Genomic DNA, 26280 nt, shown 5'->3' on the forward strand with positions numbered 1-26280 from the left:
TTCTCTACCTTATGTCTCTCTCTCTCTCCATCTCTCTTTCTCTATGTGTGAACGTGCTCGGTCCTAAGTTTCGATGTCGGCGTCGTCTATTAGTACTATTGACACTTGTCGACCCAGCGTCGCGTTGCGTCGCGTTGCGTCGCGGCCGAAATGCGGCCTGTCACTGTGCGGATCATTCTCAGATACGCATACGCACACACACAATCTCACGCTCAGGTATGGGCACGACAAGAACAACACAAACAAAAGCATGAAAGAAAGATCGTTGAGATAAGAGAATACCCTGCTATGAAGACTTAAGGGCACAGCAACAAGTCAAAGTCATTTAAAATCAATTAAAATGAACAGAAAACAGATTTAAACGTTGAACATGATCGGAAATATATATATATAAATATATCATCGAACTTTTACCTGCTTGAAGTACATTCTCTTGTAGAACCCAACATACCCCTTGTGATCCACGTGTGACGGGTATCAACATAACATCCACACTTGGAAAAAGTCAACAGTGTCGCGCATGGCACATGTTGGGTCTCGGTCTCGGCCCCCCCGCCTCTCCTCTCTCTCTCTCTCTCTCACTCTTTCTCTCAGTCGAACTGTATCTCTCCGTGCCCTCACCTTCCTCATCGTTCTGGGGTCCGTTGCGGTCGCTGTTGGCCCTCCCTCCACATCATCATCGGCTTTCGACATTCGGCATTCGGCACTTAGCACCATTGGCACCAAGCGATGCCAATCAGCCACAGCCAGCCGGGCCCCGGCCATTGATGGGGTCTATGGGGAGTGCTGAGCGAGCGAACGATCTACGACAAAAATATCCAATCCCAAATGCCAGCCACCGTGGGGAAGAGCATGCGAATGAGAGGGAATTGTTTTTGCAGGAAGTTTTAAGTTGATTTAAAATTCTTAAAAATTGAATTGAAAGAAAATAACAACTTTGAGAATTAAAAATTATCTATAAAGAAATTCATGTTCAAAACCCTTATTTCAGTAATATTCCTCCACTGTTCAACCACTTCGGGGCGGTTGTTTTCGGTTTGCCCTTTCTCTCTTCGTCGTTTTTGTTTGTATGCCCCCCACAACTTAATTGCTATGCTAACCAATGATAAACTTAATTTTATGATAACGCACGACTAACTTATTAAACAGCATACTATATATACGCATATTCCAATCGCCAATCGAATCGGATCTAAATCCGGGAGAGTTGAAATTTGATATGAAACCAATCGGCAGGGGATCTGCCATGCAATTCCCGAACTATGATTCTGTTTCTGTTTCTGGCGTTGATTGTTCGATTCCGATACCGATTGGGGATCGTAACGAGCTTAAAACTACAAATTGTTGTTAATTTCGCTTGTAAATATTTCATTTAATTATTTATGCTGTGTGCTTTGGTTGCTAAACATGCGAGAAAAGCAAAAAGGAAGGTCTGGAGCTTTGGGTTTCCAGGTTTGTGTGTGTGTGTGTGTGTTGGATTTTGGTCTGTCCCCGGTGTGGCTTCCATTAATTTACACCTACTGGCGGGGGGCTTGGGCTTTGGGCTGCTCTCTTCCTGGCACTGGCACTGGCACTGCCAGCGGACAGCTAAAGGTCAATGCTTGTGTGCACGCATCGATACACGTATTTGCTTTTTAATTTTTGCCATTTAAATTACAATTAAATTATTTATATGCTACCAAAAGTAAATAACTGAAATGTATAGACACAAAAAAATATACGCGCTCATACACACGATAAATAAACAATTTATGCGCCCTGCCCCTGGCCCTGCCCCTACCGCTGCCCTACACAGGCAGGCTGTCTGCGACGGAAGTTTCAACCACACCATAAAAGATCAATGTATGCGAATGTGACATTGTCTTTATATAATATACGAATGGTTATATGATTGAATGTAGTATATCTGAGGAGGTGTTTGTATGGAATGTTTTGTACTCTTACTTATTGATCGCAGAGATAATTGATAGAAGCTCAAGATACAAAAACCCTCTACCCTTTATGCATTTTCAACATTTATTTCAAACACTTTCAACGATCACCTCAACTTTTATGCATTTTCCACTCCTCTATTGCTGATCCACTGTCAATATTCCCCACCATAGAATACCGTACCGCACTGTACTAGATATGTACATATTCCGTTGTGTTCTCTACTGTCTGTACTACGAGTAGTGTGCGGATGCGTTGTGTGTTGTGCACTTTTCGCACTCTCACTCTCACGAGGGGAGGCAGCAACTGGTCGGGGTGTCGGCACCCAGTCACCCCGATAATTAGCTTAGGGGTTCAACATTGCAGGTCAATGGTTTTGTTAACATATTATAAGTTATTTTAACCTTTGGCCGATTTGCATGTGACTCGACGCTACGCGACACTTTCCCGAGTCGAGCTTTTACAGCAGAAACTTTTTCGTTTTCGTCTGGTTTGGCTGTCAGTAAGCTTTCGTTGGGGTACAAACACGCACTTGGCAGTGCCTCCTGCCTCTGGGGTATGAGAATAAGAAGAAGTTTAAGGTGTGAGTCTAATTGTGTCCCACTCTTTTTGTCATCGTTGCAGGTAACGCACCCACCGACATACTGCAGCAGAAGCCAGCCAAGGCCACAACAGCGATTGTGGGTGGTCGCAGTGCAACGCAACCGGCGACCCGCGACGAGCATCATTTTGGCTCCTCGGCGGCGGCCACCACCAGCTCCACCTCCAGCTCCAGCTCCAGCTCCAACAAGCGGAAACATCTGGAGCGTCTGGCCAGCGATTTGCGCTCCCAGCTCCTCTCCGAACCGTTCTCCTCCACCCCCTCTGCAGCGAAAATGCTCAGCGAACGATCGCTGCTGCTGAGCGGTTATGGGGCGGCCATCGAGAGCACCGCCAAGAAGCTGAGCGAAGCGGCCACCGGAGGTGGCAACTCGGGTGGTGGCAACTCCAATCAGGCCACGACACCCAGCCACATCACTGCCACAGCCACCTCCTCAGCATCGTCAACGTCCTCCAGTCCGGCGGCGACCACGGCAGCAGCAGCTGCGGCAGCCTATGCCGCCCTCTATCTGGAGAAGGTCAAGAACGAAAAGATGTCGCCACTGTCGCATATGGATGGCCACAAGGATGGTGGCCACATGGATGCCTCGCCCATGGTGACCATACACAATAACAACAACAACAACACCATCAACAACAACAACAGTAGCAGCGGCAACAGCTGTGGTAGCGGAAGCGGCAGCCTTGGCAACCATCAATCGAGTCAGCAGCAGCACATGAGCCTCGGCGTGAAAAGAGAACGCCTCAGTCCCGGCAGCAACAGCAGCCACAATGGCGACATAACCGTCGGAGCATTTGCCAGGTGAGTGGAAGAGCTAACTAAGCTACTCTGGGAGAGAGAATGAAGGTGCGCGAGGCAAGAGAAGGAAGTTAGGAAGTTTATTGGTGGGAGATCCTAAATGGTTATAATATGCTTCTCGTCGTCACTTCTTCGGCTTATCCTTATCCTCTGGCTTCCCTTTCTCCTTCCCAACATCGCCCTCATGGTCATTGTCACTGGCAATCTCAATTTCGTTTGGTTCTGGATCCAGACAGTGTGATCCACGAATAATGCTGCCCTCGTCGTAGTACATTCGATTGTAATGATCGCGACGCAACTCCTCGAATCGTCTCCTGCGCTGGCGCAGCTGCCTGATCGATTCGGTGTCCGAGGGCCGCTCCTCGATGTCTATTTCGTTGCCGTCGTCGGCCAGGTCTAAGGATATGGTGGCATCTGGATGCTGGTGTCCTGCCTCCGGGTTGATGGCTGTGCGCAGGATGGGTCGTTCGGGAGCGGATGCACTGGGTAGGGGCGTGTGCACCGGGGTATATACCTCATGATGCGACTCCTCTTCCTGTGGCTCATCCTTTTTTTCCTTGTCAGCCATCTTTCTGGATGAGGAGTTAACTGTATTTTTTTCAAATCACATAAATTTCAAAGATAGTTTTGGTTTGGAGAAAGAAAGAATAGTCGTTCCGAGCCCGAGACTATTTATCAAGTAATTTGTGGCCGCCTCGACGGCTGTCAGCGCCTGACAAATTAATTAACATTTTCATAAATTAATACCTCGAAAAAAGAAACCAAATCGATGCTGTGCTGCTTCTGTTCGCAGACCGAAAGTAAATTAATCAAAGCCACCAAGCACAAAAACAAATAACAAACACAAGAGCACGCTTCTGCTGTCAAAAACAGAAAGGCAAAAAGCAAAAGGCAAAAGGCAAAGGCAAAAGGCACCAACAAAGAACACACCACGATCGAGGCAAAGAAAACGAAGGAAAAACGACTTGAAAAACTTGAAATGTAAATGCAAATAAAACAAAAACAAAACCAAAAACAAAAACAAAGATCGGTCTACAAAGATCAGCAGCAATTAATACGCACAACTAAATTAATGGCGTCAAAGATTATATTTTAACTAATATAAATAAAAGCAATTTATCAGCACTCAACAGACCCAACAGAAACTATGGCAACCTTAGTCGAATGGCGGTCGGGCTTTCCGGTGGCAACGAAGTTTTTGATACACTTTCCATAGATGGCTGTAAAAAATATTAATTTTGTAATTATTTATTGAAAATTAGAGAACAATAACAATAATTTAACACATCTTGTAAATAATGTTCTTATTGAAAACAAAAAGCACTTCTTTGAGACAGAAATCCTATAGAGACAGACAAAAACAGGCGGACAACCCTTAAGCTTTCATCCTGATATAGGAAAAAAAACCTGCCATTCCGATATACGAATAAAAGATACAAACTTCTGCATAAAATGGCAATACCCAACGCAAGATGCTGTATTCCAAAAAAAACCAGAAACATAAACAAGCCTTTGGCCACGGCATAGATGGAAACAGATGGAGTAACGACACAAAAGCTACACAGATACTTCTTTGGAGATACATTTTGGGCAGGTCGCCGCTCGCCGGCTGGGCCTTATTAATATTAATGAGACATGCTAGTCTATCGCCACCTGAGGTGTGGACTTGAGTGGCTCGAGCAGACACAAAGAGTCACGATAGGCTGTCATTTAGATTTAGCATTCGATTCGATACGATACGATTTGTATCTTGTGTCGAGCATCTGTGTAGCACCCCAGCTGTGGTGCTGCTGCTATCGCACAGGGTGGTCGCTGATGGGGATAATTCGAATAATATTCATAATTTATAATTGTTTATCCACATATTAGTGAGGCCTATTAGGACAGCTAGCAGACGATGATTTTCGTATGATAAATGAAGGTTTTTGAGGAGTTCTTGAATTGATTTCGAATGATATTTAATACAGATGTATTTATAGCTTTTGTTTTTTCAAATTTTTGCGTGGAATTAACGCAAATTTGATGCAAATTTCCCTTTGACGCACGAAAAGTTATAGTTCAGGTTCATTCACAAATATTCTGTCCCCAAGCAGTTTTTTGGTCTTGAGACCTTTAACCTTTTGAAGATTGAGATCGTATCTGTTTTGATCTTCCTAATTTTGTGGATTTTTATGGATTGTAAATCAATCAGATTGAAATCCTTATCAGTTTTCGAGTTTATGAGGAAAAAACCATAAAATGCCTTATGGAAACATTCAATATTTGGTTCAATGAACCACAAACATGGTCCAAAGGTTTCATTCATAAAACTGACTAATGTTCTAAATATTCTATTGTGCCAATGAAACATTTTCAAACAACTTGTCTAGACTAGAAGTCATTAAATGGCAAATTATGCTCAAAATGTTAGACAAATTTGAATACTGAATTCTTTGGCTGCCTCTACCCTCACATTTGACTGTTGTACGTCCAGTTTCCTTTCCCTTTTAGACCAGTTAAGGCAGCAGATTGAATATCTCTCAAGTACTCCCCTATATCAAGTGACAGCAAGGGCATTCGAGGCATCGGATCACCGAGTCCAAAAGCCTTCCTTTCTTGTTTTGATTTTTGTCTGTTTTACGATATTTGAGCTAGTTTCTGACAACTCATTCCCATGATGGACATTCTGTTTTTGGCGTCTTAGACATACACATGATACTTCTTAAAGAGCATATTTAAATACATAAATATTCACGGACAGTGTGATTCAAAATTGTAAGGCAGTAGCAAGCAATATTTCATGTTTAATAATAGTTCTACGGTGGTTGAAAAGGAATAAGAAAACGGAAGCCTGCTTGGTTATAATATTTATAGATATATTGCCAAGAATAAAGACTGTAAAATTTCGATTCGAAAGGTTCGAGAAGATTTTCTTGGATTCCATGCCATTTCTCCCCATACTTTTCTTTCATAATTGCTCTACACTCTTGAGTCGCACTGTACACCATACATCAGCGTATGTGTGTATGTTTTACTATTTCTTTTTTATTGGTAACTTATCGGTCAGGGCAGGGGCAGCGCCCTGTGTAGGCGTAACAATAGACACCATTTGCATATCGAGGCGGACAAGGCGCATGTTGCCGCTCGTAAAAACCAATTAGGCATGCCACCGATCTGTAGATCTATCTGTACATACGACAGCATACAAAACCGTTAGCTTACCTGTTGGCATTAGGCAGTAGCCAACATAATCGCCACCATAAACCATTTTTTTTTTACTTGGATTTTCCTCTGTTTTCCGTCCCCCGTGTGCTGCTGCCAGCTGCTGTTGCTGTTCAAACAATTGCCAAGAACAGGCTGGAAAACACAACTAAGTAGCTGCTACCAATCGCCAAAGCAATTTGCAATAATCAACATTTTTAACAAAACCGAAAAAAAATTACTACAAAAAAATAAAATGAAAAAAACAGACAAAAAGGAGAACAAACAAAAACAAAGTTGTAAGCAGCAGCGGAGGGGGCAGGCAACGAATGATCGCAACAAAAAACAACAACAAGAATACAAGTAAGAAAAAAATCGACAACCAACAGATCACGATAAATCAATGGCAACAACAACAGCAGCAGCAGCAGCAACAGCAGGAGGAGTAGGAGGAGGAGGCACAAGAGGCAGCTAAATGAGGGGGCAGGCAGAGCAACCGAAGGATGAGGTGGGGCAGTGGCAGCAGGTGGGTCTGTGGCAGCACCACCTCCAATAGCTGCTATATATAAATTTGTGCTGCAGCCTCCGTAAGCGACACGACATGACCAACGACCAACCAACCAACGACGACGACGACGACGTGCAGCACGAGTTACTCTTTTTTTTTGGTTGTGTGGCATGCAACCGAAGCCATAGCGAGTGCTGCTACTCCTGGCCAGGCACTTGCCACAGCTGCCACCGGCACCGCGCTCAGTTTAGGAGGTGACCGGCGGCGGCCCGCTGCCGATCTAGGCAGAAATCTATGCTGATTATTTTTGGTTTCTTCTTTTTTTTGTTGTTTTTCGGGTGGCCGGCCTGCCCCGGCTGTGGCTCGTGTTGGAAAGCCACAGGTCCAGCTCTAGGAATGGATAATGGGTGGGTAGAGTAGAGTAGAGTAGAGTAGAGACCATGCACCATGTTGGTGGCATGTCTCTCTCCCTGGCCTGGCGGTAGTTCTATATGAGTTATGGCCATGCTTGGCAGATTGTTTGCCACAAATGCTCGACATTGGTTAACATGGATTTGGCTTTGATTCTTCGTTGCATCCAAAATGAAATTGTTTTTCGGGGCAAATGTTGTTTGAGCAGGCATTAAAACAAGATTGAAAATTCTTAAACTATTTGAAGATGCTTCTTAAACAGATTCAAATCTGTACTAAAAAGGAATGATAATGGAACTGTGGTGTAATTCAATGAACAGTTTTAGTTTGTTTTGCAACAGGAAGAGCTGCATTGATCCTCATGCCAGTAAAAGCGAACTCTGCAACACATTTCAACAGACTTAAACCCCAGAGAACTCCCAGCGGGTAAACTCTCCCAGGCTCCTTTTCCTCGTGGGGACGGGACGGTTCCCATGTCAACTGGCTGGCACATAATCGCATTATGGCCAATGCCTCATGGAAATTAACTAAATATCAAACGTCAACAAGACTTAGATCGTAGAACGTAGACACCTGTGCCAAGGGGTTTGGTTCTTGCTGGAGTGCTTCTCACGGAAGCCACTCATTAGCATGTCAAATAAGCGATCTGCGAGCGAGAGAAGTCTCGGCTCTGATCGGTTGTTGGATGTGGACCACTACAGAGGAGAATGACAAATCATCCAATTGTATGCGACACCTGTCGCAAGGGAAACGGGGAAGATAATTAAATATTAATGCAAATTTTTGTGAGCGATACAAGCGATAAATGGAATTTGTAGAAATATATGGTGTAATATTTATGCGGGCTGATGTCACACACTCAACCCCCGGACTTATGCAAAGCCTCGCTAAATGTTCTCCTTAACATAACTAATCCAGATGTTTTTGGTTTCTTTTGTAGATCTCGCTGCGCCACGCCCTCATCATCATCGTTTCGCGGTGGCGGTGGTGCCTCACCCAACCACCAGCAGCAGCAGCAACAGCAACAACAAAGATTGAGTCCCCCTGGTGCTCAAACCACGACACACATGCCGCTACACAATTTGTCCACAAATTTGTTGAATACCATTCAACAGCATCAGCAGCAGCAGCAGCAGCATCGAAACAACAGCAACAACAACAGCGGCAGCAGTGGGAACAACGGCAACAACAACAACAGCAGCAGCAGCAGCAGCACAAGCAACAGCAACAATGTGAACCAAGGAAGTGGTGCAGGAAGTTCGGGCAGCAGTGCCACAACGAGCTCCAATATAAATGCCACGGATTTCTCCACCCGCAACTATTCGGACATTATGCGATGTCTGGCGGCCAAATACAATAACACCAATCCCAATGAGTAAGCGCCGAATCCTTGACAAGGCCCATGCCCCAAATACTGAACTCTCTCTCTCTCGTCTTGCCACTTTTCAGCAACCATGCAACACGACGCAATTCCTATTACGACAGCAGCAGCGCAGGCAACTCGGCGGCAGCAGCAGCGGCAGCAACATCAGGAGTCGCCACCTCTGGCACACAGCAGAGCAGCAGTAGTGGCAGCAGCTCCACCACAAAGTCGGGCAATGCCAATAGCAGCAGCAGCAGCAGCGGTGGCGGCAGCAACAGCAACACCAACAACAGCAGCAGCTGCCCCACCAATGCCAGCAATGCGGCCAAGAAGCTCTCGCCCTCGGCGGCTGCGTCGGCGGCTGCTGTCAGTCTGCCCAAGGAGACCAAAGTGAGTGTGGCCGATGGCAGAGGAGGAGGAGGAGGCGGTGGAGCAGGAGCCGGAACCTCTGGAGCTGGCGTGGGCTCTGTGGCCAGTGTTGGAACGTTGCTACCGCCAGCCGCTGCACAGTCGCCCACGGAGCAGGCCAAGAGCCAAATGGCCGCTGTGGTGGCGGCCGCCAGTGTTTCGCCGTTTATGTCCAGCTTTTTGCCCTTCTCGTCGGGCATTTTTCCGCCGCTGATAGACATGAGCAGCACCCAGGCCCTGATGACGCTGGTGAGTACTGTATCCACGAAAAATACAAAACAAAAACTCCTCTGTGATTGGGCCACCCAAAATGTTAATTATACCCCGTGATTGTGGATGGTTTGGAGGGTCTACCCGGATTTCTACTAAATTTTGTAACAGAAGGAAATGATTTAAACTTGAAAAGTTCAAAATATTACCCTATAAGCACTTCGATTTCGGAGTACCCGGAGATTTTGAAGCGTTCCGAACTCCAAGATAACATTATGGCAGCTATAATTATAGAGCCCTCACATGTAGATTCACTATGTTCATATCTTTAAACATTAAAAGCTAGCACCTCAGAGAGGACAAGACTCGCAAGCATTCAATGCTAAGCAACTCTGTGAAAAAGTGTGCGCCAGGCAGGAAACTTTTAACAGATCAACAAAATAAAATGTAACAAAAATAGAGGATATCCTTACTATCTATCATTTATTCAAAATGTATTTCAAATTAAAGCTCACCTCTCGTTTTATGCCAATTCTTTCGCCCTCTCCCTCACCCGTTGTAGGTGCGTGCTGTCAAAGATGCCCAAATCCAGGAAATTCTGCGCGGCAAGCCACAGCATCCGCAGCATTCACAGCATCCACGTTCCAGTTCCAATGCCTCGTCGCCCAGTGCCAGTGCAGCGGGCACGCCACGTTCCACTCTGAATGCCGCGCTCCAGCAGGCGGCTCAATTTGTTACACCCGCTTTCATCTACTCGGCCCAGCTGCAACAGCAACAACAGCAGCAGCAGCAGCAGCAGCAACAACAATCGCATCACGCTTCGCGGCAGTCTAGTCCACGTTCCACAACAGAGACTTCGACTTCTGTGGCGCCCGGCGGTGGTGGCGGTGGTGCTGCTGCTGGTGGCTCATCGATTGCGTCGGCGGCGCCATTAGACTTGAGCTCCCAACCGCCAGCCGCAAAGCGCTTGAAGCTCGAGCCCGAGGGCCTGCTAGGGACGACGCGTCGTGCCAGCTCAACGGCCACCACGGCCACGACAGCGACAACAGCCTCATCCACACCATCCCCGCCACTTCTGGACCAGTCCGAGGAGATCCAACCAGGTACCAGCAATGCCCACGCCAACGCAGGCACAGGAGCCTCTGGCGGCGGACCGCGTCAGTGTCAGGCACAGAGCGAGGAGGTGAACTCCTGGTCCGTGGACGATGTGTGCGGCTTTGTGGGTGGAATTGATATATGCGCCGAATATGTTCAGGTGAGCGGAACAGCACAGAACCCATTCTCTCTCCCCCTGCAGCCCCATTTGTAGTTGATTAAGCATTGAGATTCCGCTGGAGAAAGGAAGATTTCCCCCAAACGGGCTTCAACTAATTGATGTTTATGGAGCATCGGGTGGGGGGGTACACATAAATATCTTCCACTAGAAAGTTAAGTTTACTTTGGGAAGTAAAACTCTTTCAAAGGGAACGTTGATTGAACGTTCTGAGGGAAATCATTTATAAAGTTTCCAAATGCAAAGATCGAAGATCTTGCCCACAATAATCCACATTCGCTTAGGATCTGTCATGCAGTTCAGTAAAAAGTCTGTTGAGAACCAAAATCAAACCTTGAAAGCGTCTTTTACTAACCACAAAAACCAAAGCAAAGCAATCCCCAAAAATCGAAAGATCAGCAATCCCAAAATGCCAGCAGTTACCTCAGAGACAGACTGAGAGACCTTCGCGAGTGACTTGGACATGGATGCGAGTGGCATTCTTGAACCCCATCAACGTTCAGCAGTCAAAGTTCATTTACCCAAGGGGCACATCGACAGCACATAAACGCGTTCGTTTGCGTTTACTTTTCGCTGATATTCAGACGTTTTGTTCAAGGGGGTTTCCTGCCAAAAAAATAACAAAACAAAACCCAAAAAACCGCACGGCAAAACCGTGTGGAGGCTGCTCAACGCTCCTCAACGGCAGCAGCAGCATCAGCAGCAGAAGAGACAAGATTAACTATGTTTTTGGGTTTTGAACTCCACTCCCCATGGCCGGAGCTGAACTCTCTGGCGGCCATTAATATTGTGCCACGCGAGCTACAGCCTCAGCATCAGCATCAGCCTCAGCCTCAGCTTCGACATGGAGTTGGAGTTGAAGTTGGAGTTGAAGTTGCGTTTTGCGAGTCCAAGAAGAAAATGCTCCACATAGGCAAGGAGAAGTCGTTGGAGCTAGAGCTGGCATTGGAATGGTGGCCAGGTGATCTTTTACGACCAGTTCCGGCAAGTTGAACGACTTTTGATCGGTCAGCCAGGCCAGGCCGGAGCTGGCACTGGCACTGGGACTGCGACTGGAGCTGGGGCTGGGGCCAGGTTTTACTTTGGCTTTGCGGTCGACGATCGGTCAACGTCAGGCATCATTACCAGACCCAGTTCAGGCGGCTGCCAGAGCAACGGCTTCAGGATCCTGCTCTCCACTTCATCGCGTTAATGGAGTGAAAACATGGTCCGCGAGGTCCGTCCCGTCTGCTCCAACTAGTGCAATCATGTCTCAACGCCAGATAGCAGAGACATTCATGTACGAGCCAACCGCCATGTGTGTGTGTGTATGTGCACACGTTCGAAGTTAACAATTAAGCCGGACTCCTGCTCCAGAGCTCTAGGTGTTGACACATTTTGATGCATATTAGCCCGCCAGAGAGATGAAGTCGCCTTGAAAGTCGCCTAATTAGCAGCCCCCAAAGCGGCTTAGCGTGCAGTCAAAGATGAACTCAAATCTGCTTACCGCCGCGCAGCGAGAGTTGAAAATAGTTTGACTATCTGCAGTATGACGATGATAATGGTGATGGAACCAGTTTGCCCCCCAGACGAACGAGGTTGAGGATTTGCGAGTGAGATGCTGATGACTCCTCCCCGAAGGTTTTTCTTTTTTTTGTTTTTTTGCAGCAGCAATAGACAAAAAGGCAATTGGCGTAATATTCAATTGAATTTATGGCCACAACGACACTTGGCCAGCTTTTGGTCTTGCTCTTGGGCTGCTCTTGGGCCTGTCTTGCTCGCCTGAACACCTTTTGTGGTGCAGTTGCATGAACTTGTTCCGCCAGGCTAACGATAGAAAGACCTCTTTTTTTTTAGTTGTCGTTGTTGTCGGTCGCTGAGATATTGTGGAGGTTGTAAATATTTAGTGCAGAGGTTGACTCTCCTCGCAGTCTGTGGCTGTGGCTGAGGCTGTGCCTTGGTGGAAATCTATATGAAGACATTGAGAACTGGTTCAGTGACATTGTCCGAGCCTCTCAACGACAGCAACAGCGACGTTGTCGCATCATGTTGCAGTCACAGACAGAGTTGCAAGTGTTATTGATATTGCCTCAGAGAAGCAGCCAGCCAGCCGGCAGCCTAGACTCCTCCAGGGTCCCTGGGTGGGGGGGTAGGAGGTAGGAGAGACCACGCATGGGTGGCGGTTCGGTTTGGGTACGGCTCTCGATCTCGATGGCCAGTCCAGGCCAGGGTTTATTATCGCCAGAGCATTCGCAGTCGCCATAAAAATGCAGATGAAGTCATAAGTTGGGGGCCAATGCCAATGCCAATGCCAATCCCAATCCCAGTCCCAGTCCGAGTCCCATTCTGGTTCGACTCTCGCAGCAGGATGCGATATTTTCTGCATTTTAAATGTACAGATTTATGGCTATATTAAAGCACAATAATAATTTCTATGCGTGATCAGCGACACGAGCTACAGGAGGGACAACTTCGACTCTCTCTCTCTCTCCCTCTCTGGTATCTCCTTCCTCGTTTCTGCTCTTTTCTGCATGCCAGAATTTGTGTCATGAATTATTCGCTGATTAAGTGGACCGAAGGTAGCAGGTGGGTTGACTTTGCTGCAGAGTAGGGGACACTGGCACTGCGTGGCACTGTGGAATGTGCGGTAACCCAAGTGGAGGTTAGAAATTGGATAGATGGCTAGTAGATGGCTACACAAGATCTTGCCTGCACTAGTTGGGCGAGGATAATTGGACTGTAAAGAGAGATCTTTGGTTGGTTAGTTGGATAACAGAAATATTTCTTTGGTATTTAAGTAGGGGGGAATATCAATGATGAGAAGTAAAGTAAATACCTATTATATTATTATTTTCCATCACTGAGAGTCTCCTGGCAAAGGGTTTGACACTGTTCTTTGGCCCGTACTCAAATATTTACATTACATTCTCCCTCTCACAGAGTAGCTTAGCTGTCAAGAAATTTTCCATCAAGTTTCTTGGGTTGACTCATTTGCAATCTTTTTGTGGCTAAAGAGGACAAGCATTTGCCCTGTCAATCTATCAGCAATTCCCGTGAACTTATTTGGAGCGAATTAGTTTCTGTCAGCTAATGACAAGCCAAGGAATGTCTCCCCTTAGCAACGAAACTCAAAGCCGCAAACGAAGCTGTCAAACGCAGCCCAACAATGTCTTGAACCCCAGAGACGAACTCAAATTGGAACTGGAACCTACTAGGTGCTCCGCACTGCTCCGTCCAACCGTTTTGGGGTGCTCCATCTCCATCTTCGGTGTGGCATGGCTCTGGGATGTACTCTTCCTCTCCACGTCGATACCCGTAATTCCTCCTCGTCGGTCGTAGTCGTCGTCGCCGCTGTACTTATTGTATTTGACATGCCAAATGCCAAAAGTACACGTAGGCGTCATAAGATTCATGACTCGGAAAGAGTTGACTTTGCCTTTTTGCCCACGATCGTTTGGCTCTTTTGACTCTCAGTCGTAGTCCCCAGTCTCCATCTCCAGCTCTGGGTCTGGGTCTGGGTTGGTGTCGTGTCGCGGGCTCTGAACGAACGTTCTGTCTAGGCTCACTCCACTCCACTCCACTCATCTGAACTGGAGGTCTCCGTCTCTGATGCTGCCTGTACCGAGGAGGTACACCAACGTGTTATTGTTGGCTTGGGTTCACATAAATGTCAAGCATTGGCAACAGCCAACAGCCAACAGAAGATGGAGATCAACTTTAGCTCTAGATTTTGCACCATGGCTAACGCCCCCGACAATCGCATGGCACTCCATCCATTTTGCCGGCTCGCCAGCGCTCTCGCGTATGCATTTCAAAGACGACCCTATTATTAGGCATAGGGTTTCATCCGTACAACAGTTGGGGGCAGGTGCAGGGACAGGGGCAGCATTATGAAACCAAAAACATAAACAAGCAATGCAAATCCCCCTTAAGTCAGCGCAGAGTCATCGTCAACGTCATCATCATCATGATGATCATGATGATCATTCGTATATCGTATTCAAGAAATGTCAAAAGCCCAGACCTAGGCGCGCACTTGTCACTTGAGCTTGGGCCCCTAGAGGTCTCCATTGCCACATGCAGATACTCGAAACAGATACAGATACAGATACAGATACGGGGACACAGAGTGTGCCCCTCTCCGGTCCGTATCCGTATCCGTATCTATGCCTCATTATTTGTTTATCTTAATTCGTATTAAAGTTAGATTTTTTATCGCACAAGCAACTTGTTATTTTTGGATCCAAGAGAGTAGGACTCCAGCTTCAGCTCTAGCTCCAGCTTCAGGGTCCGGACTGTGCCAGAGTTGTGCACTGCCAGCCCTCCCATCCATAACTGTCACATGGCTGACTTAAGTTTTATTTATCTTTATATTGGCCTTTTGGCCAGGCCAACGCTGTTTTGTGGCCCCTGCTCCCATCGCTGCTTGCCTTCCCCTTCGCCTCTCACTCTCTGGCGCTGTCGCTGTTTGGTTTTGAAAATTGATTTGGAAAGTTGCATTAAAATGCAATTTGTTGAGTTGTGTGGAGAGACACACAGCGAGTCAGTCAGCGAGAAGTGTGTTATGTGGCAAGTTGCCCCGAACGCTGCCTTCGCTTCTTCTTCCTCTGCCACAGGAAGTATGACGCTGCACCACACGAGCGTATCCCAACAGAGCAACAGGAAAAACAACAAACAAACAAAATTGAAATTAATTTTTCGGCTATGCAGAGTGACAGTGGAGCGAGCGATTGAGGGAGAAAACCTCAATGGAAGAGTCAAAGTTGAGGTCTGATGTAACTGCGGGACTGCAGTTGGGTTTTGTGTTTGGTTTGGCTTATAAATGTGTGATATTAAAAATTAAGCAACATTTTAGCTACAGCACACCAATATAATGATCAATTCTTAACAAAGTTTAACCCAAAATAACACACCAAGGAGCTAAAATTCCTTTTCCATTGTATCTATCACAAGTTCTCGTATAGAAAGTTATGCCAATTAATTTTGATCAGGTCTAGTTCTGTGGCAGAGCAAATGCTGACCAACTGCGATCCACAAATCCGGCACACAAAAATGTGCCAGGAAAAAACACTCTGTGTGCTTGCCGCGAGTTCCGTTTCCAGCGGGGCTCACAAGAACCCATATTAACGGTGCTTTTGTGGTAAGAGAAAAAAAACAGCAACAACTTTCATAGCCCAAAGTATCAATGTGAGCCCAGCGAGCAGCCAAGTGGAGAACGGAAAACAAATCACCGACTTGCCTAATGATTATAAACGTAACAATCTAGTTTGCGGCGTTGGCGGTCAACGCATTATCAGCAACAGCAACAGCAACGGCAGCAGCAACGGGTAACAGGAACAGGAACACGGAGGCAACAACTGCCGCACACGAGACTGCAGCAGCAACAAGAGGAACTGGAGGCACGTGCTAAACATGCAACTCCTACTCTTACCACGGCCAAGGCCCCAGCAGACAGGCAGCAACAGACAGACAGAGCTGAGCAGAGCAGCGGCACAGACACGACCATTCACTCAAGAGACAGCGTTGCAGCTCAGAGCTCCTTTCGGTCTTTTGCCACAAGACCAATATGCTACCATTAATCCATGAATTACTTAAAACCACATTCCGTGCAGCAGCAGCAGCAGCAGCAGCAGCAGCAGCAGCGGGTGGGGCAGGCGGTTGGTGGCGTTGAAGGGGAACATTTAAATTGCCCGCTTACCGCCATATTTCAATATATTGGGCACCTGGAGAGGAGGGGGAGTCCGAAAAGATTTCTTACTACCTTGGCTCCCACTTTTGGCCGCCTACGAATGGACAAAAAATTGGCCAACGACAAGCAATTTCTTGCCTCGCGTTGGGTTGGAGTTCTTGGTTGGTTTCTTTGATAATGTTGCACGATAATGATGTCGTCTGTTTGATGATGTTGCTCCTGGCTGGCTGGCTGGCTGGCTGGCTGGCTGGCTGGCTGGCTGAGTCTTGCTGCAGCGACCTGCTGTGGCAGTCCGAACGATCCGAACAATCACCTACATTGAAGGAAAAAGTTCTCTGTTCTTTACGGAGAGTTTTGGGGGCAGGAATCACAGCACGAAAGCAAATGATTGCAATCGAGTGGTGGGGTTGGGGAGGGAGAGAGACCTGCAAGGTCCCCCGTCTACTACTCACTCTTTCTCTCTCACCATGTGGCACAGTGGGGATTAGTAGACAAATTGTGAACAGTTTCACAGAGGTTAAATGAAAGCTTTAGCCATCAATCTGAGCGTTTTACATGTGTAAGACTAGGAATTAATCTCGCACTGTGTGCCAAATGGATCGACTTGGTGGGGCTTTCATTGCCTGCCTTTCCAACTGGTTTTCAGTACAGTTTTTTTGGGCGTGCAGTGTCCCACTGTGGCTGCCGGACTGGAGCAGAGGTTAGATGAAATGTGCACCAGACGGAGGTTATAAGGTGGCCACGGCAACAGAGCTGCCATTTAACTGACAGTCAGGCAGTCAGGCAGCAGGCAGCAGGGAGCACCGCGGATCAGCAGCAAAGTCAGGCAGCAGCCCCCATTGAGACCCCAGAGACCTCAGAGAGTCGGAACCAAAGCGAAGTCAGCGCATGACTGGAAGCAAACACACACACACAAACACACACACAACCAAAAGAGAGTCTCAGCAGAGAAAAAAGAGTCAGACCGAAAGTCAAATGCCAAGCAGCAGATCATGCCGGGGTCTGGGGTCTTTTGGGTTGCTCTCTGTGTGCTGTGCTGCTCGGACCCAGTCGGGTCGTTGCGGCAGCGAACGTCGCTCGTGGTGTGTTATCAAAGCTGATGATGATTATACCCACTTGCACGCCTTTTTTCTGTGCCCCTACAGGAAGCCGATTCCGTAGTGTCAGTGCCAGTGCCAGTGCCCAAACCCAGAGCCCCGACCCAAAGCTTGGCTTGGGCTTTAGCTGCAATTGGCTACTCGTCGCCATCGTCGTTGTCCGACGTCGTCCGCGGGTCGTCTTGTTGCATGCATTATTATTATGCGCATGCGCGCAGTTGGCCATATAATCTAAAATTGTATCTTTGGCGTGTAACCCGGGGCACTTCTTCTTCATCTTCAGCTCCTGCAGCAGCTCCTCCTTGCCTGCCTTCTGCTGCTGTTTCTGCTGTTTCTGCTGTTTGGTGGGGTCCGGGGAGCAGCCCAACAAAGCTACAAAATAAACTGATTATGTGCCTACCGCTCTCTCGGGCCGCGAAATTAACAGGCCGCATCTCTTCGAGAGCCTTGGCTGCAGGGGTCCTCTCGTACTCCACTCCACTCCACTCTTTGTGTGTGTGCAGTCCGTTCCGAGTGGAGCTCCCTTGTGGCCTTCTTTTGTTTCTGTGCCGGACGAGCGGGTCACATAAAATTTGCTAATATTTTGACCTCAAGATACAATATCTTTTGCCGGTACGTAGCCATTGTGCACAGTGGGCAAAGATAGCTGAATAAATGGCCAAATATTATGGAGAATATTCATATTTGGATACGTTTTCGTTGAATTGAATTCGCTAAATTCTTTTAGTTTTCTTTTCCTATTCCCAGCATTCTTTTACTTAAAATTTCATATTTATCGTTGCACTTATCACCCATTTTGACCCACTGTCTGGCCAGCGGCAGTAGCTGTGAAATAAAAATAAAACTTATTTATTACATCAGGCCAGAGAGCCGTGGCTCAACTTCATTACACGGCCCCGGGGCGACTTTTCAATTATTATTTATTAAATTATTTAAATAATAAGCGGGCTGTTGAAACAGCCGAGTGATTGATATAGAATACAAGTTTCTCAGTAATAGATGGCAGGAAGGTTTAGAAAATCAATCAAAAGACTTGCGCAGACTGGCAATTGCCAAACACTTTCAATGGAAAGAGTGCAGACAGAGCATTGGAGGAGTTGGCTCAACGGATGTTACCCTTCTAACTATCTTCTAAGACAGATGATAGTCGCGGAGAGGCCGACTGGCTGGCTGGCTGGCATGCCAATCAAATGCCACCACAGATTGCAGCAGATTCCAGATGCCAGAATACAGATTCCAGAATACAAAATCAAGAATCAAGAAGGGGCGAGGCCACCTAGTAGTAGTCGTAGTAGTAGTAGTTGGAGAGTAGTTTTTTTTGTGGAGAGCATCGAATGCGTAACAAGATCAAACCACAGCCACCGCACTCGGGGGAAACGATACGAGGCCCCGCTCATCGGACAGTCGGACATTTGGACAGTGGGACAGTCGGACAGTCGGACGTCAGAGGATGTTTGGCATTAAGCGTAATTGTTGGGTTGAATGCTGGGCCTGAATAAAAAAGAGAAGAGAAATATCATTAAATACTCGTACCAAAATCAAAGCCAAAGACACAAGTGAAGTGTAGCCCCGCAATGGCGATGGGCAAACAAGTCAACTTTTCCATACCCCTTTTGACAGCGCGAACAGAGCGAGAGTAGATTAGGCTGGGAATGAACATGGGCTCTTGACATTTGCTACGTTTTAATATGAGAATATGAAAGGGTAGATGTTCCTTTTATCAGTAATATTTTAGGATATATTCTGCGTATTTTTATGCTGCTTATATGCTTACATTTATTTCAAGTTATTGATTTGAATTATTATTGCAACTCCAGAAATTGTATTTGCCACTCATTACAGGCTATGCCACAGTCGACTATTCCTTAGCTTTGCGATTAGTTGTTGTTATTTTAGGTGGGCAGCCACCGATACGAGCAAACCGAGCCAAAGGTTGTTGATGGGCAACTGGAACTTGGTACTTGCCACTGCCACTGCCGGCAATCAGGTCGAAGTCAGTCTCTTTCTTTGAGCTTGCTTTTGGCCAGCTTCACGGCTGAAGCTGAAGCTGAGGCTGAGCTGGGGCCAGAGCCAAAGCCAGACCCGACCAGGCCATGCCAGCCAGCCAGACATGAAGAATTACAATGAGTAGGTAGTTGGGCGCAATTGACGGTGGCTCAGCATCAGCCTCAGTCTCAGTCTCAGTCTCTGTCTTCGAGAACAGCTTCAACCTCTGCAAAGTTGGCAGCAGGTCGGCCCACGTTCTACGCTCAACGTTCAACTCGGGCTCCCGGGCATAGGTAGCACAAAAAGCTGTTCAATTTAGAATTCAAATTGTTGTCTTCGCCACTCGTCTGCCCCTCCCAGTCAGCCAGTCAGCCAGCCAGCCAGCTGTCCCTCCCCTGGTCTGGCTGGACTGTGTGTTGGCCTGTTGGCTGGCTGACTGGCTGGCTGTAGGGTTAAGCAGGTCAAAATCCGTACAACTAAATTGAGCCCCAGAAACACAATTGGGAGAGGAGCTGCTGCCGCAGCCAAAGCAAAGACGAGGTCCCCTCTCTCTCCACTGGGTAGAATTCATTTTTCAGTTGTGTCGAGCGCAGGGTCTTCGGTCTTCAAATTAAAATGTATTTCGGGGGAGAACGGAGAACTCGGAGTCCAAGCGAGTGACCAGAAGCAGCCAGAAGCACTTTTGTAGCTGCTTATTAGTGTGATGTGTCTTTTGGGTTAAGATTCGGGTTTCAGCACAGAGCAGAAGGATGAGCGGCTGAGAGGACCTGGCACGTTTCACATTTGACGCGCCATGCGGCTGACCCGAAGCCGGCTATTAATTTATTTTGCACAAAAAACAAAACATTCCACAACTTAAAGATTATCCCCCAAATGGTGGTTCTTTTCTTTCAATTTGAATCCAATCCACTTATATGCATATTAGAGATGGCAGTGGGCCGACTCCTATCGTTTGCATTCGATGTTCTTCACAATAATTTGTGTGTTTCAATTGGAATTGAAAGAGTTGAGAGTTATTTTGCGGCATTTTGAATATAAGAAATGACATAGGAATATCGTAGATATAATTTTCCTATATTTACTACTTCTTAATACCCTTTTACATCATCAATTCCTTGCCTGAGTTTGCGATAGTTTATCTCTATCATCTGTAAGATCAGTTTTTGTTTTTGTTTCGTGGTATATTTTAAGCCAAACGAGTATCAATTTTATATGGCTATTTTATGATGGAAACCCACTTGAATTCTATGTAAATATTGCGCAACAAAATAACTTTATTGGGCCTAAACTTTATAGCTCTATTAAAGCCACCAACAAATGAAAAGAAAGAAAGACTGGACCGGAGTTTTAAAGTCGTATAAAAAAGAAGCCACAAATATTTACGAGTTCTTTGGCTCTGTGGACGTGGACGTGGACGTCGTCTAACAAACATTTGACGAATCTTTTGGCTGGCGGGTGCCCGGTATCGGTATGCAAATCCCAGTCGAACCCTCATTGATATTTAACCATCTGTGATCTGTCCCATGGTCAACTCAGGTCACCGTCCATAAAAACTTGAACTATAAAGTTTAATTAGATTGAAAGTCTGGGCGTAGCTCAAAGATAAGCATCTCACGTGCCAGCACCAGACTCTAGTTTGATTGAAAATATTTTGGCAGTCGTTACGGATTGCAGATTCCCGATGTCAGATGGATTATTGGATTTATGCTAATTTTCAATCATCCAAAAATTGTGTGTCTTTTTGTGTGTGTGCCAAATAAATATTAGCTGCGAAACCATCAAAGCAACATCAATTCCCGTCTCCTTTGCATTAATTAATATTTCTTTTTTGGGTTTAGAAGAAACTAAACCGATCATCAATGCTGCTGCTGCTGCTGCTGGCCCCGTTTCTTTCTTCGAGTCTTTTGTTTGATGCAACAAAATGATTTGCATATTTCCATATTTTTTTCCTGCTCGTTTTTTTTTTTGCTGGCATGGCCTGTCCGTTGCCTGTTTTTTGTGTGTGTGTGTTTTGTGCAGTCTTAAATTGCCTGCGTTGCCAGGGATTGGGACTGGGACTGGGACCGGGACCTGAGACTTGCAGTCCAATTACATTGCGTGTAGACCTCTCTAGACCGGCTCTGACTCTTTTGCGAAAGGAGTTCAAAGTCAAGAGCCGAGCTTTGGCTAAGAGACTCACAATTCAAATCTGTTTGTGGCCCGTATTGTTATGGCCAGGCTTTTTGCCTGCCTACCCCCTCCCCTTTACTAGTTAATGCAAAGTTCTTGTTGCCGTTTGCCAGCCTGCTGCTGCTGCTGCTGCTGCTGGTCAGTTGTTGCTATTGTTGGCTCTGTCAATTATTGGCACAGAATTTAGAATGCAATGCTCGGCCGGCCCAATGCACTTGGCCTTAGCCATGGCCATAACCACAGAGGCACCCAAATCAAAGCCCCGTCTTGCCCCCTCGCCACAGAATTATGACAGAGCCAAAGAGAGCTCGCTGGCCTGGCCATTGGAGTAAAAGCAACCAATTTCCGGTTAGAAGTTTGTGTTTTTTTCCCTCACATATTTTTTTATCTTGCTGCAGTTCTTCCTACTCTGCGGCTGTTTTTCTTTTGTTGTGGGAATGTTGTGGTGATAGTAAGGAAATAAATTCATAATTAAATTACCAAAGAAATGCAAGAAATGGCTGACCAAGAAACCCAAGCAAGCTTTCACTGGAAGTAAGTTGAAGTTCTTAGAATCAAAGATATCAAATTACATTTCTAAAACAATTATGTTTCATTCATTGACAAATAGATAAGACATCACGTTCATTCGGAAAAACCCATCGCCTTCTCCTGTAACAAATTGCTTTGACAAAAGCGATCGTAAAATCGTACATTTTTCTGCATATTTAAATATGAACGAGAGTTCCACAATGAAAAGACCATAGAAAAAGTTAATCTTATATTTATTGAGTATTTGTTTGGATTGCCTAATTAATCTTGCGTTTTTTGATTGAGTACCAGCTCTCTTGTGCTTAAGCCTAGGATCCTGTTTTGGTGCTACACCTTGCCCAGCGGCTGACCATTTTCCATGATTCGATCCTTTTCAAAGTCTTTGTAGATGTCAGCGCGACGTCCCAGCTCAGCCAGCACAGCCACCTTGTTGCGTGTAAATTCCTCATCTTTCACCTTGCGGTACCTGATTTTTTGTTCCTTAGCAATCTCCATGAGCCTGGCATCGACTGTGGGCACCCAGGGACGTCGTGTGGTGACGAGATTTTCATACAAGGCCGTATTGTTGATGGCAAACGGACTTGGCTTGATGAAGATGGCCATGTAGCCAGGACGCTTGACGTCCCTATCCACAGGAAAGACACTGGAAAGGAAATCACTGGAGGTCCTGCCGGAAAAGTCATGTATCTGCTCTTACCAGAAATACTGGGATGTGGGTCGCCACACATTGAAGCCCCACCAGCCACCGATCACGTGGAAGGGACACGAGCGATTCCGGCCCGAAAACGTTGTAATCACATCGCCCACGGAGACGAAGAGCAGATCTGTGGTATTCGCAGCCACCAGCTGGGCCTTGCGCAGCATAAACAGATCGTTGAAGCCCGAAATGACGACATCGTCATACAGGTTGTAGACCAGCTGATCGTTGTTGTCCTGCCCAATGATCAGCATGGCTATCCTCATGGAGTTCATAATGTGGGCCAGGGCCATGAAGTTGATGTTCATATCCTTGTAGTCCTCGGTGATGTAACCGAAAAACCAGTGCCGCATGTGCACCCTGGTAGGCAGCTCAATGCGTGTCATCAGGTGCCAGGGGCCGCCCCAGCTGTTGTTGAACTCACAGAACACCTTGCTGGGCAGGCCCCGATCTCTTTCGAGGCTAATGCCAAACAGCTCGTGCAGATCCATTTCCTCGTGACACTTGGCGCCGGGATACTGAAAGAATTCCGGCGGATGGGGCGTAACGGTTTTCCATTTTGTGATCTCTTTTGAAGTGCCATCCGTTATGTCTGTCATTTCATCCGTCGTTGTTGTTGTTTCTTTTGGTTCCTCTGTTGTTGTTGTTTCTTTTGGTTCCTCTGGTGTTGTTGTTTCTTTTGGTTTCTCTGGTGTTGTTGTTTCTTTTGGTACCTCTGTTGTTGTTGTTTCTTTTGATTCCTCTGGTGTTGTTGTTTCTTTTGGTTCCTCTGTTGTTGTTGTTTCTTTTGGTTCCTCTGGTATTTCGGTTGCTGTCTCGTTCTTGCCTGCTCGTTCGTCGGATGCTTCTATGATATTGATTAGTACATTTTCGGGTATTGGTTCAGTGGTTACTTCTTGGGCTTTTTCTGTGGCTTTTTCTATTCTTTTGTTTACATTATTCTCTGGGATGTCTACTTTGCCAACCACGTCCAATTCTTTTGGGTTTCCTGCTGTGGTGGGTTTCTCTGTGGTGTGTTTCTTAGTAGTCTGATTCTTGGTCGTGTGTTTCATTGTGGTTTGTTCCTTTGGGACTACTTCTGGGGGTTCCTCTTTGGCATCTAAGTTGTAAACTGTTGTTGTTGTGTCCGCGTTGGCCTCCTTAGTGGTCCTAACCGTCGGCATCTTCGTTTTCTTTTTGTTGGGTTTAATTACAACAAATTGAGCCACCTCATCCGTGTTTGATGCTGACTGATGAGATTCGAGGCTTTCCTTCGATGCCCAACTCTCAAACGAGATCTTCTCCATGTGTGCAGGATCCCTTGAACTGATATCCAGAGTCTCATCGTCAATGTCCACCCACTTTGAATGGTTTCTTCGATCGCTGACAATTTCATGTCGCTCACGGCTCATATATCCATTGTTATTGAAGATAAAATTCATGTAGTAGGTCTGGCTAAGGACAATCCATGGCAGGCTTGTTGTCCACAAACACCGTTTCAGCATTGCGACGACATTCACTTGGGTCGCACCCAGGGTGAAAGTCAATGGAACCCATTCGGGTTCACTTTATAACCTCGCCCGGTTGCCATGTGACGAATTCTATTATCTATTGCCAATTGTGATATCAACCTTTAGTTCAATTTGAATGAAGCGGCAATTAATTGTCATGCGATTCGTTAGAGTCGAGCTCGGGACTTACAAAACTCGTGTTTGCTAGAGTTCATAGTTCATTTGCCCATCGACACATTATTCGGTTGGCTAGCAGAGGCGAAAAATATTAAATTTACAATTATAATAAAAATATTACAAAATAAATGATTTAATTTTATTTTTTGATGTGTCTGCTTCCTCCAACCAGTGAAACAGTTAAAATAAACTAACAAAATTCACTGATAGTGGCAAAATTATTGCTGAACAATATTCTATGGTGTTGTTCTCGGGCTGTCTCTTTGCCAGCAATCACTTGTGCGTGTTGAGTCCAGTTTTAATAGGAGTCGATGGGAGCACGGACATGCTACTTCAGCGAGCAGAGATCTGTTTTCATACCGTTTCAAGTCTAACTGATTTCTTGGCAGGTTTCTTCCAAAGATTCCTTGGAGTTCGAACCAAGAAACGAAAAATAGTTAAAGATTCTATCCCGCAATCGAACCGCATGCGTAACTATGAAATTTCCTTTTCTATATTTAACATTTTATTGACATATAGTTAATGAATTCATGTGAAGAGGCTTCTTCCACCACCGAAACTCAACGGCCGGGTTATGCTGCCTAAGGAGAAACGTAAACGAGAAACGTTAATAGATCAATTCTGGCTGGACTGGCACTGACGAGGGACCTACGCTCAGTTATCCCCGTTGTATTCCTCGTAGTCACTGTCCCCGTACGTTCTTGCTTTGGCCCTGTTGGATGGTGCCGCTGCAGCGGGGCCATGCATTGCCGGCTCATCTCCTCCCTGACTGGCAGAACTGTCAGCGTTGAGCCCACTGCCGGAGCCGCCCTTGCTGCCGGAGTGGCCGTGGCTTTCGCTGCTCTCGTAGATGGAGCGTATGTAGCGTCCGCCGAAGCTGTCGTCGATGCTGATCTCGTAGCTGCTATGATGGCTGTGTTCTCCAGGTGCATTGGCGCCTCCTTCCTCCTCTGCTTTGGCCATCCTCTGGCGACGATCGTGCGGGTCTTTGCTGTCGCTGTCGTCGTCATCACCCACGTCGCCGGGAACGCCCACATCATTGTCGCCATTATCATTGCCACCGCCATCCCCATGGTCACCGCCGCCGCCTCCATCAGCTCCTGCACCTCCATCATTACCTCCATCATTGCCTCCATCATTGCCTCCATCATCGCCTCCATCATTTCCTCCGCCATCATGGTCGCCGCCGTGATCCCCTTGGGCTTCTTCATTCTGATCTCCGTTATTATCGTCTCCATCAGCATTATGATAGCTGAGGTTATCGTTGTCATGGTCCGCCTCATCCCCGTTCCCATGATCTCCGAAATTTTGTGGGGCCGTCTTCTCAGCACCTCCGCCGCCCTCGCCGCTGATGGCTCCATCGGGATTGTTGTTGTTGAAGGCAAAGTTCATGTAGTACTTCTGCCCGAGGACGCTGCGCCCCTGCAGCTGGACGAGGGTCAGCAGGACCAGTGTGAGTAGCCGTATCCTCCACATCGCTGCTACGATCCCAAGCTTTGGAGCAGCGCCCTGGTTGCCTCTCTTATATATAGATGATGAGGTCCGTTTAGTGCGGCGAATGGTTCGAATCGCAGCAATCGATTTGGATGTGGAGCAGCCCATAAAGAGCTCGCCCGATAAAGGCGTGTCCAACATGGAGCTCGGGCAGTGGCATCGGGCATCGGGCATCAGCTCGATGGCCAAACAGTGGCAGTTGTTAGTTGCTGGCCAGCAGAAGCAGTTGCAACCGTTGCACCAGTAGCAGCAGTAGGAACTGCAACAGCAGCAGCTGGCTCTGAAAC

At 46.7% G+C, this 26280-nt stretch overlaps 3 protein-coding genes across 4 annotated transcripts in view; 1 reads left to right on the forward strand and 2 right to left on the reverse strand.

Annotated features, from left to right (window-relative positions):
* The window catches only part of LOC117901802 (sericin 1), a 61499-nt gene that overhangs the window by 33285 nt on the left and 1934 nt on the right, over positions 1-26280 (forward strand). Inside the window, exons 3-7 of the mRNA XM_034812715.1 lie at positions 2557-3334; positions 8371-8558; positions 8613-8805; positions 8880-9450; positions 9974-10666. Coding sequence (XP_034668606.1) covers positions 2557-3334; positions 8371-8558; positions 8613-8805; positions 8880-9450; positions 9974-10666 — 2423 coding nt within the window. The remainder of the gene's footprint in view (positions 1-2556; positions 3335-8370; positions 8559-8612; positions 8806-8879; positions 9451-9973; positions 10667-26280) is intronic.
* LOC117901008 lies at positions 22266-24340 on the reverse strand. Its single transcript, XM_034811605.1, has 3 exons — positions 23564-24340; positions 22833-23467; positions 22266-22778 (listed from the first exon to the last, which is right to left on the reverse strand). Exons 1-3 carry the CDS (start codon positions 24314-24316, stop codon positions 22463-22465), a joined length of 1704 nt encoding a protein of 567 aa, XP_034667496.1. The 5' UTR covers positions 24317-24340; the 3' UTR covers positions 22266-22462.
* On the reverse strand, positions 24971-25990 carry LOC117901805 (accessory gland protein Acp32CD). Of its 2 annotated transcripts, none has more exons than XM_034812720.1 (2): positions 25152-25990; positions 24971-25080 (listed from the first exon to the last, which is right to left on the reverse strand). In XM_034812720.1, the coding sequence occupies exon 1, from the start codon at positions 25973-25975 to the stop codon at positions 25154-25156; it is 822 nt and encodes a 273-aa protein (XP_034668611.1). In that variant the 5' UTR covers positions 25976-25990; the 3' UTR covers positions 24971-25080; positions 25152-25153. The 2 variants fall into 2 exon arrangements, with proteins under 2 accessions (XP_034668611.1, XP_034668610.1); XM_034812719.1 differs by having other exon boundaries at positions 24992-25076.

This window comes from Drosophila subobscura, chromosome U (genome assembly GCF_008121235.1).
Source record: "Drosophila subobscura isolate 14011-0131.10 chromosome U, UCBerk_Dsub_1.0, whole genome shotgun sequence".
Taxonomy (NCBI): domain Eukaryota; kingdom Metazoa; phylum Arthropoda; class Insecta; order Diptera; family Drosophilidae; genus Drosophila; species Drosophila subobscura.